The 11,817-nt window shown below is 43.7% G+C and overlaps 1 protein-coding gene across 6 annotated transcripts in view; it reads left to right on the forward strand.

Annotated features, from left to right (window-relative positions):
* Nucleotides 1-11,724, forward strand: part of LOC147019686 (uncharacterized) — a 58,914-nt gene extending 47,190 nt beyond the window's left edge. For all 6 annotated transcript variants that reach the window (XM_085894319.1, XM_085894318.1, XM_085894317.1 and 3 more), the window contains 3 exons: nt 3,289-3,410; nt 8,263-9,478; nt 10,406-11,724. In XM_085894319.1, the coding sequence (XP_085750445.1) occupies nt 3,289-3,410; nt 8,263-9,478; nt 10,406-10,423 (1,356 nt within the window). In that variant the 3' untranslated portion in view covers nt 10,424-11,724. The remainder of the gene's footprint in view (nt 1-3,288; nt 3,411-8,262; nt 9,479-10,405) is intronic.
* Nucleotides 11,725-11,817: the final 93 nt, after the last annotated feature.

The following is an 11,817-nucleotide window of genomic DNA, read 5'->3' on the forward strand; positions in this document are numbered from 1 at the left end:
GACCAGGTCACTCTACCCTGGATATGCTGCTTCTGCTCTCCCAACAATGGATGGAGGTCCTCAATGCCAGACATGAAATCCGAGCCGTATCCTTGGACATATCACGTGCTTTTGACACGGTCTGGCACCCTGCCCTGCTCACCAAACTCTCTTCCTATGGTATCCAAGGCCATCTCCACTCATAGCTCGCAGACTTCCTCTCCTGTCGCAGTCAACGTGTGGCCCTAAATGGAGTTCTTTCATCCCCTCTTCCTGTCCAGGCTGGAGTTCCTCAAGGTAGCATTCTGGGCCCTGTTCTTTTTCTGGTTTTCATCAATGATCTCTCCGACTGTGGAAAATCCTCCATAGCTCTTTGCTGATGACTCCACCCTCTGCCGTACCATCGGTCATCCCTCAGACCGGCAAGCAGCAGCTTCTTCGCTCACTGCAGATCTGGGTAAAATCACAAACTGGTCCAACACGTGGAACATGTCTTTCAGTCCGGACAAATCTCACACTCTCACTGTCTCTCCGAACGGACCATTTAGAAACCCCCCACATCCACCTTCTCAACAATCCTCTGGAAGAAGTCCTTTCTTTCAAGCTTCTGGGTCTCACTATCTGCCATGACCTTTCCTGGGAAAGCCACATTTCAAACCTTGTCTCCAAAGCCAGTCGCCAACTGGGAATCCTCCGTCATGCAAAGTCCTTCCTCGGCACACCTGAGCTCCTGATTACATACAAAGCTTTCGTCCGCAGCCTGATGGAGTACTGCTCTCCCCTCTGGGCTGGTGCTCCTGCCTCCCAACTTTCTCGGCTTCACGCTGTGGAAACCAAGGCATTTTGGATTATTGGCATCTCCCGCAATGAGGCTGAGTCTTTGGGCCTCTCACTCTCTCACCGCAGGCTGGTCGGTGGTCTTTCTGTCTTCTACCGTCTCCTCTCCAGCCTTCCCCCCCCCACCCCTGCTCTCTCTGCGATTTGTCCCCACCACATTTCCGCAGGGCGCTCAAGGTCCGCAAACAACTCCCTTCTGGTAAAACTACCAAAATCACGAATCACTGCTCACCTTCACTCTTTCATTCCTCTTTTCCCCCCACCTTTGGAATAAACTCCCTCACTCTATTCAATCTCATTCTTCCCTCCAGGCCTTCAAAACAGCTGTTCACCACCACCTCTTATCATCCCCCATCCAAATCCTCGATCTTTTCTACGCCCGATAATCCACCCAAGCCCACCTTTAAATTCCCTGCTTTCCTTCCTGAAAGTCCCTGTAATGTCCATCTTGTATTCCCCATGTTCCCCGCCCCATCCCTCTCCCTTCCACAGATCTCCTAATGTCTCTGTTCCCCACTATTTTGTCCTTCCCACTCCTGCCCCTCTTGTCTCATGCACCCCTTGCTGTGCGTTGTGTGTTAGCTCTCACACGAGCCTCAACAAGGTATACAAAAAAAAAGTCAGCCACCCAAACCGCTAAGCCAACACCAGGTGTCGGGCTGTTATGGGTTGTGGAAATTCAGGGGTATTAGTCTGAAGGAGCAAGTGTTCAAAGTATTGGAAAGGGTGGTGAATGATATGCCATGAATGGGAACAACAGATGCTATCTACATTCTTAAGCAAACATGATAATTTGTTTGGAAGAGGACAGCAAGTTGTGTTGTTGATTTATGGATCCTGAGAAAGCATGTGATAGGATTATTTTGGGAGTGATTTACTGGTTTCAGAGGAAGAAGGAGGAGGAGGAGATTGGGACCATGCTCTGTGCAGAGCGTTGGTGCTGCTTAAGCAATCTCCTTGGCTATTGGGCACAATCCTGGATGGGTCGCCACTCCGACACACTATACCAGCATGCTGGCACTCATTTTGCCAACCTTGGAAGGATGACAGGCCGAGTTAACCCCACCTGGTATTAACTCAACAGCTGAGCGGGATTTGAACTCCGGACCCTTGGATCCCAAGCCCACCACTTTAACCATTAAGCCAACACCAGGCAAAGAGGAAGAAGAGGCTGCCTTAAAGGATGGTTGAGGAAATTTTCAAATTGGCTAAGATATATGAACTCAGATTGGTTGCAAGGAGGCATTATAGAAAATTATCATCAAGGGTTGGCTCTTAGTCCTTTTATGGTTCATGGTGGGGATGGATGTGTGAGAGAGCAAGAAGAGGGTTACTTTGGGAAATTTTGTCTGTGGATCTTCCTCTTTCTTCTGCAGCATGTGCTTAAGAAAGCTGAGGGCACGTGTTGTGTGGCTGAGGGTGCGGTTGAGTGGCTAATGCAATGCCCTCTGTATGATGATTTGGAATTTGTTCAGGATGCTGGTGATAGCTTGCCTATTCATCTCGCCTAAGGACACTGTGGGATCTTTAATGTCCACCAACAAATGTTGGCAGAAGGGACTCCTGTTTAATATCCATCTGAGGGATGGCACAAACATTGATGAATCACCCTGCTTGTTTAACACCAGGATGACAGTTTATAGCTGGGTCAAGATTCAAACCCAGGTTAGACAACTTGGAGGCATGTGTGCGTACCTGTTGGCCATCCTGTCAGCTCCTGTCTTTGGATAATTTGGTGGTGATATCAGACTGAGAAGGAACTTCAAGATGTAATCCTTGAATGGTAGGAAAGTTTGGGAAGTGTGTGATTTGAAGATATTTGTGGGGAAAACAGAGGTAAAGGTTAGCAAAAGGGGAGAAAGAGGATGTGGATATTAAAGATCGGGCATGTAGTGAGTTAAAGCAGGTGAAAAACTTCAAGTATCTGGGTTATACTTTGGAGGGGGTATCAGAGTAGTGGGGATGTGGGAGAAACAAAAGGGTGGCAGGAGTCTTTCTGGGGTGGTCTATGTTTGAAAGATTCTGTTCGGGCTGGGGGCAAAAATTAACAAAACTAATAAAATTGGTTATCCTGCATGGAGTGGAGGCTTTGGTCTTGAGAAAGGAAGGAAGAGAGATTGCTGCAAGGATATATTGGGATGCTGAGATTGCTGAAGGGAACCTCTAAGGGAAAGGAAGAGGGATGAAGATATCAGGACTGGGCAGGAGTAAGTGATGTTGGTATAAAGGCTTGAGAGGTACTACTGCATCATTTGGGGTATGTGCTCAGGAGGGAGGAGGGAAATGTTAGGCAGTCCTTTCATATGTATGCCGTTGCCAGGAGGAGAAGGTGGAGAGAGACATTAGGGATGTATGGGTGCAAACACAATAGATGCTTGGGATAAAAAGGTGGCTGACCACACAAGGTGGAATGAATTGGGGCATTATCATAGTAGCAGATATTTTGTCGGTGAAAGGTGTTGTGTTTACCAGATATGCAGGTTTGCAGTTCGCCGAATGGGGAGAGGTGTGCATGTATTTGGCCATCAGTGGGATCGCTGCCGACTCACTTTGGTTTCATTGGTGGAAAAGACGCTTAAAGCTACACAATGGAGGTATGACCTAATGATTCCCACTACATGATGACCTTGCTCTTTACAGGCCATTACTGCTGCCGAAGCGGTTTCTTGGCACGGGTTATGCTTCGTGGTTTGCCAATGTCTTCCCAGCAGTCAGTCGGTGCAGGAATTTGGAATTTGATCAGGTTGCCGGTGATAGCTCACTTCGTCTTCACGAAGGATACCGTGGGATCTTTAACATTCACCAATTAATGCCGGCCGACAGTACATCAGTTTAACGTCCATGCAAGGGACGGCACACACATTGATGAATCACCCTTCCTGTGAAACACCAGGATGACAGTTTATAGCTGGGTCAGGATTCAAACCCAGACTGGACAACTCAGAGGTGTGTGCATACCTCTTTGGCCATCCTGCCAGCCTCACTACAATATTAATATGGAACAAATCTTGCAACAGTAGCTGTTAACATTCTAAACGGGGTAGGGATGGAGGAGGCAAAAATACAAATCATGTCTTCTGTCATCAAGCCGGAAAGCTGTGAGTAACAATTCGCCTTTATTGCCACATCTTATGCAATTTGAATGCTCCAAGGATGGGGAGGTGCTGGTCGAAAATGTAGCTTTTTGATGCTTAGGGTTTGTAATAAAAATTTGGATTGCTGTTAAAAGCAGTGACCAATAACAAATTAATAGTAAGATCAAGGTTGTAGCACAGTGATTCTCAACCTTTCTTCTGTCATTTACCCCCTTGGCTTGATTTATTTCGCCATTTACCCCCTTGGCTTGATTTATTTCGCCATTTACCCCCTTACTCCCATGCAAAAAAATGCATAGCCGGCATAGAAAAAAAGAAGATGAAGACTACTTTATTATTATTAAGGTTTTGCACAAAATAAACTTTGATAAAGGAGAAAAAAAACATACAGTCCACTTATATCAATCATGATCAAACAAAAATACCAGAAGCATTATTATCAGTGGGAGCTCTTGATTCATTGAGTCAACCAGTTTATTTATTCGAATAGCTGTTGATGACAATGCTACCCTCATGTCATCATCGGCTTTCAGGCAGTTCCTTGCCTTTGTCTTCATTGCTACTAAAGTAGCACGTAACATTTTTCCATTCACTGAAAGATGAAATTGATTTTTTTTTAAATAATAATGAATCAGACACACACAGACACACAGATGCCTATGTACATTGATCAGGCCTGAGTGTATACATCCAGAACAAAAACCAAACGGGATCGAGTCTGTCTCTCTCTCCTCTCCTTCTCTCCTTCTCCACTTCTCTTTCTCTTTCTCTTTCTCCACTTCTCTTTCTCTTTCTCTTTCTCTTTCTCCACTTCTCTTTCTCTTTCTCTTTCTCCACTTCTCTTTCTCTTTCTCCACTTCTCTTTCTCTTTCTCCACTTCTCTTTCTCTACCTCTCAAAATACATACACAGGTATTTGTATTTTTTTGAGTATTTAACCCTAACCTAAATTTTAAATATATACATTTAAGTGAGTATTTAATCCTAACTTACATTTGAATATTTCACCCTAACTTAAATTAAAAAAAAATAATTTGAGTATTTTACCCTAACCCCTAACTTAAATTTTAAATGAATAATTGTATATATATATATATATATATATATATATATATATATATATATATATATATATATATATATATATATATATATATATATATATATATAGTTGCGAATTCGCGCCCGCCGGCGTGCGATCGGCCGCTCGACTCGAATGGCGACCGCTTCGCCCACCGGACGGACAATTCCGTCGTGACCCTCCGGGAACTATCGCCCAGAGCCAGTCACGGGTGGGCCTTTCGACCTCACCACAATCGTGCCAATCGGCCACCCGCGTAGGATAGGGTTGTTCGCCAAACTCGACCTACCTAAGTACCCACGCGGATGGTAGACCGCGCGACCGTACCTCGCCACAGGCCGACTCCGGACACGAACCGCTTAAGCGGTCCGTTCCGTGCTATCGGGATAACCGAGCAGTGTTATCGTCCGCCTCGACCGTTCCGATTAATTATCTGGCGTATTAAGCCCACTACGAACCCTTTACGTGAAGCAAGATGGAGATTCAAACGAAGGAAAGGACGCAGCGAAACGGGGAACAATTCAACATAATGCACATTTATTTACATGACACACGGAGAGCACACATATACAGTCAAACAGTCAGAATGCGCATACATCAATTTAAAACAAAAACCACAATGCAGAGCTACGACCGAAGACGCGAACACACGGCAACACTTATACAGTTTTACTTTACAAGACACGGCACCACAAAATCCATACCAAAACCCCGAAAAGAAAAAGGTGACTTCCCTTTTGGGCCATCGAGTCCCTCTCCGACGTCCGTCGACGTGGTCCCGCCTGGCCGCGACTCCGTGCCCGAGCGTGGTAGGCGAGGCCTCTCCGGCGTGCCTCGCGCCGGCACATGTTAGCCGCTCGACGCCACGGACGGAGTTTTCGGCGCTATCCCAGCGCGGATAGAAGGGGGGGGGAAACGTGGATGCCCGAGGTCGGGAGGGGGGAATGGCAGACGCTCCTTCCCGCCAGCGGGGTCTTGGAACCGCACCACAGCAGACTAGGCCAGCGGCCACCAGCAAGAGAAGAGGACGAGCGAGCCGGAAGACAGGAAGAGGGCAAGAGCAACCACAAAACCGCTCCGCCCGTGTCTGACTTTTATATCCCGGAGCTCCGCCCTGTTGCTCCGCCCAGTTCTTTGCTCCACCCCCCTTCGAGGCGCTTCGAGAAAGGTCTCGAAGAGGGGCGTTCCTCCTCCCTGGCCGCGTCACACCGCGCATCCACCAATCGGGCGCCAGCTGCCCCACCCCGCTTCTCCTCCCTCACACCAAGCGCGGAGAAGAATGGCGTGAAAAACAGGTGGGAAAAGCCCAGCGAGCGTCCTCGTTAGTTTTTGTTTGAAATAAAAGATAGAAAAAGAAAAACGACTGACTCAAAGTGTCGCAGCCCAAATTAATCACAGTAAATTCCCTCTAAATAATGGGTTTGGGGCTAACTACACATGGACTTAAGAGATACCTCACCGACGGGACCTGGATGGTGGTTTGCGAATTTCCACAGCCGTAACACTATATATATATATATATATATATATATATATATATATATATATATATATATATATATATATATATATATATATATATATATATATATATACATACATACATACATACATACATACATACATACATACATACATACATACATACATACATACATACATACATACATACATACATCTATCTATAATTCCAGCAATCTCTGTGTGTGTGTCTGTATGCGACCGCTGTTTCTCGACAACCACCGGTCCGATCTGATTGAAACTTCCAGGAATATTGCTGGGGACCCGCGGATATGCCTTTTCAAGGTTTTATATTAATGGGACAAGCGGTTCCCAAGTTACGGCCATTTATCTGTCAACCAATGACAAGACACGGTGCTATGATGTCACGAATGACGTCACAATTAATGTTTATTTATTTATTTGTTTGCACGATTGACGTCACAATTCTTCTTCGTTTGGTATGACGTCACAATCGACTCTGGGGACCTGAGTGTGTGCCTTTTCAAGGTTTGATATCGTTCTTCATCCATTTCAGCTGTTTCCCAAGGTTTGAATTAATTGTTGTGCTTGGTAGACATTTGTGAATACATTTACAGAGAGAGGGGGCGAGAGAGTAGGGAGAGAGGGGGCGAGAGTGGTGGGGAGAGAGAGAGAGGGGGCGTCACAATCCAAGAGAGGGGGCGAGAGAGGGGAGCCGAGAGAGAGGAGGGAGAAAGGAGGGCGTGAGAGGGGCTTCACAATTCTTCTTCTTCTTCATTTGATATGATGTCACAATTGACGCTGGGGACCTGAGTGTTTCCCAGGTGTTTTCCAAGTTATGGCCATTTATGATACGGTTGGTCCGATCTAATTGAAACAATGCCCCAATCCAGTCGTCGTTTACGAGAGTGAAGGAATGAAGCTGCACATACTGGCACGCACCTACGGGCACGCACCTACGGGCCCGCACTAGTATATACAATTTTGTCAAAAAACGAACGCAGTAAAAATTATCTATTTTTGGCCAGGTGCAAAAAAACAGGTAAAAACTTATTGAAAACAAAAAATAAGGCCAAAAATCAATTCCTGACCCTCAAAAACCCCCCAAAAATATTTTTCATAAGAAAAAAAAAAAGAAGAAAATTGCGGTGGCAGGGGGGGGGGTGTGAATTCATTTTTGAGTCTGTATAGAATGTAAGAGTCTTCTATGTTATTATGTATTATGTGTTTGTCTAACATCACGACAACAGTGTTATTGATTTTGTCTGTAGTTGTGAAAAAAACTCATCATAACATGATGTATCAAATAACAAAAACTAAAGAGTTACTATCAGCATCATCATTATAAAAATAGTGACATTGAGTTAGAAATGAGAATGTTGTATGAATTAAAAAAGTACATCATCATTGTAGTGTTGCAAGCAAAGTATACGAATATATGAACAGTTTTGTTTTTATGATTCATAAATTTTGAATGAATATATATGATTTTATTATCAAAATCAAAGAATTTTAGGGGGGGTATGAAAAATAGTTCATCCTCCCCATCCTACATGAAGGGGGGGATGCATCCCCCCCCCCTCTGTCCCCCAGGATCTATGCCCATGCCAGCCATAATTTTTCTAAAACAGGTTGACCAGGTATAGTGCATTACAGAATTAATACTTCATTTTCAGGTATGATATATTTACCCCCTGCCATGTAAATTTTTACCCCCAGGGGATAAATTTACCTCTGGTTGAGAATCACTATTGTAGCATTTATAATTTGCATTTACATTAATTTTCAGGTCAAGCTTTCCACTGAATCCACTCAACTCCTCAAGCTGGATGGATTCTACACTTCCTTTGGACTTTTCTCCACTTGCTTTCTCCAACCCTTTCCTGCCAATTCTTCCCAACCATTCACCGATAGTTCAAGATCAAACACCATCCCTGTTGGCTCCTCTTGAAGCTCCATTTACGAACCATGCTCCGCTGTTTCTATCCCCGCCTACTGAATCACATTTTACGAGTCTGGGTGCACAGGCTGCATCCTGGATGTTGGGTTTTCTGGATCCAGCATTTGGTGTTTTCGACCCTGCCTGGCCACCACGTCTCTTCCCATCTCCTGCTCACTCTTCTTGCTTCAGTGAGACAACACGAGGAAGGATATCCAAGTCTTGCACAAGTCAAAATGATGTTGCGGCATTGACTGTATCCCAATTGCAAACAAGCCAGCATCCCCAAAATATCCGAAGAACTGACATAATTGGAGAATCTTTGCAACTACAAGTTGGTGCAATTGAACAAGGTTTTCTCACAGCATATCCATCAAACCTAAGCTGTTTTGCCACTGCAAATTCCACGATACTGGCACAACAGAATGATACTTGGCAAACTGCACCACTTGAAGCTATACCGAAGATTGCGCGTGAGCCCGAGGACCCAAAGGGCTCTGCCCGAACAGCTGGCCTGCCCTGTATTTCAGAAAAGCGAAAGATTACATCACCACCAACTCAGTCATTTGTACAACATAGGGATATTGCGAGTGTTTCAGGAGATTCTCAATCTCGCCAACAATCTGATAATGATAAAAGTATCTCCAAGTTGACGCAAGTGCCGACGGCTTTACGGAAATCTTCTCGGCATTCACAGATGGTCTCAAGCGGGACTCAGCAACAGTCTCTCCAAATCAAACTCTCCTCTGCTAATGCCGTCAAAATTAGACGCACAGCAAGATTGCTGCATAAGTCAAGAGGAGGCCAAAGTGGTTCCATCACGAATTCCACTTCTAGCTCTCATGAGTCCAGGTCTCGGAAGCAGCGAGGACTACGACGTGCATGCACAAGCTCAGGTGATTCGGGTTCAAGGTGGTCGACAGGCATGAAACAAAGTGTGGATATGAAGGGCTGCCATTCTTTTGAAGGCCTTGAAGCTGGAGTATCTTTAAAGTCTGGTCGATTGCAGAAATCCAAGTGTGGGGCCACATCAGTTTCTGGCTTCACTGGGTTATCAGCAAAGGCGGTGAGAGATTATCATATTGCCATCATTTTTCATTGTCTTCGAGTGGAAGCTGCTCACCAACATTATTATGCACACACGTAGTTACAAAAAAGCACAATGGCATGGATTTTTTCTGATTGCCTTTTAAAAATTAATGTTTAAACATCTTCCCTACATTGGACATTGGGAAAGCTGTCCATGGTTTAAAAGTTTGAATGTCAATTAGCTCTACATCTCCCTTCATCTTGATTAAAACTTGATCATTTTTTTCACCCATCAATATTGGATAATTGGATGGTATGCAATTTGATAGGATAGGAAGTCCAAACAACGACAATAATAGATGACAATAATTCCGTGATGAACGGAATAAATGGAGATGACAACGACAATCCCGTGATGGTTGGGCTTGGAGCATATGCCACTTGAATGCTGCGATGTCATTTGGCATAGTGAAGCCTTTGAGAAAAGTCGACTTTTTACTGGGCCAAGTGGAATAAATGGAGGAGTTGTCAGTAAATTTTGATGTCATAAGCAGAATTGCAAAACTTTGGTGATGACCAAACTTTTTGACCAAACTTGGTACATATGGGAAGCGGTGAAAGCGGAGATTGGAAACTGAACAGACACCACCATCATATAACTTGTATAGATGTGGCTTTGCAGTGTGGGGGGAAAAAAAACTTTTACACGTGCACATTGCAAGGGTTCATTTCAAGTTTGGGCACACAGTCCCATGACTTTTGTTCACACAGTATACTATATGTACTGGCTTTGATGAAGTTTAATAAAAGTTAACATTTGTCTTAAATGGCTCACATTGATTGCTGAACTTATGTACTGCTCACCTGTTTTGTTATTTCATAACCTGGTATTGTCCTTAATCATTATATAATGTATTGTATGCTCCTTGCTCAATTTTTAACTCGAGTGAAATTGTCACTGCAGGCCAAGTCAAAGTGGTGATGGATTCGTAATGGACCTCGGCCCAAATAGCTGATCGCCACGCTCCGTTAAGACATTTCATGGACTGCTAATCAGAAGACGGCATGTTGGTCACTTTGTGAAATAACATGCACGTTGTATGACTGTTTGGGACAACTTGCTCTATCCATGGTTGTTTCCACCAAATTGTCATGCAGGCCTTTAAATCCTCTGTTGGCCCTTCATAAAGCTCATGCTGTTACTTATTCAAAGAACTCGAAATCTGTTATGGTGTTGTCAAAAGGACCGGCTGAGAGAAAACTATCTCAGATATTATCAGTACTCTCTCTCTCATTATGCCTCGGTGCCAGAGGCATTATGTTTTTGGGTTGTCCTTCCGACTGCGCGTCCATGCTTGCATAGCAGATTTTTGTTTCTGAGATGACCTGTGAACCGCTAAAGGGATTTTGACCAAATTTGGTACAAGTTTCTACGACGATGCAAAGTTTAACCGAGTCGATTTTGGGGTTAAAGATCAAAGGTCACGTGACCTTTAGCTGAAAGCAGATTTTCGTTTTGACCAAACTTGGTACAAGTACGGTATACACTATAATGCAAAGAGGAACAGATTCCATTTTGGGGTCAAAGATCATGTGACCTTTGGTGGAGGCATATCCATCGATGCATTTGCATCAAATTCTATTTTACCTTCTATGTCGTGCTGTGGCTGCAGACATTCTATTATTTAAAATGTAAGATCAATTGTGGTTGGATTACCGAGCATTTCATTTCGGATAGAGGGGGTTCAAATTAATAGAGGAGTATTTTTCATTAACTGCAATGTGAGTGGAAAATACATTTGAACTATCTGTGTTTTGTCAATCAAGTTCGTGCACACACATTCAAATGAAAATAACCATTGCATCATATGAAACGATGTGTACATGACATCAGTAACTGTGAAGTTTCTTTTGATGAAAGAATATCGAGTATCTTATGCTTGTAGAAGAGTTTTGACGCATCACAAAAACATTGTCTCGGTATACGACTTGCGATTTCAACCTTTCTTTAACAGAACTATTCTGATCGCTGTTCTCACTTTGGCACTGTACTCAAAATCATGAAAATGGGAGAACACCACTCTTCTGGTTTTATTTTGCATTTAATTGAATTGTATAAAACCTTTAATTTGAATTGCATCACATTCTGATTTAAATTGGTAAATGTGCTACATTGTAATTTTCGACAAACCTGCATACCAGTTGCAATAAATATTGTGGATCATTTCAAACCACGAAAATGTGTAAACAAACAATAAAACCATTCACAATTCCTTTTGGCAATTTCTTTAGAAAATGGCTGCAATTTTCTCCTACCAACTGATAATGCGTTTCAGCCTGTTTTGCTTCATTTACGATGATTTGTGGCAGATGTAA

This window comes from Eptatretus burgeri, chromosome 9 (assembly GCF_056783735.1).
Source record: "Eptatretus burgeri isolate ZD-2024b chromosome 9, Ebu_testis_v1, whole genome shotgun sequence".
NCBI lineage: Eukaryota > Metazoa > Chordata > Myxini > Myxiniformes > Myxinidae > Eptatretus > Eptatretus burgeri.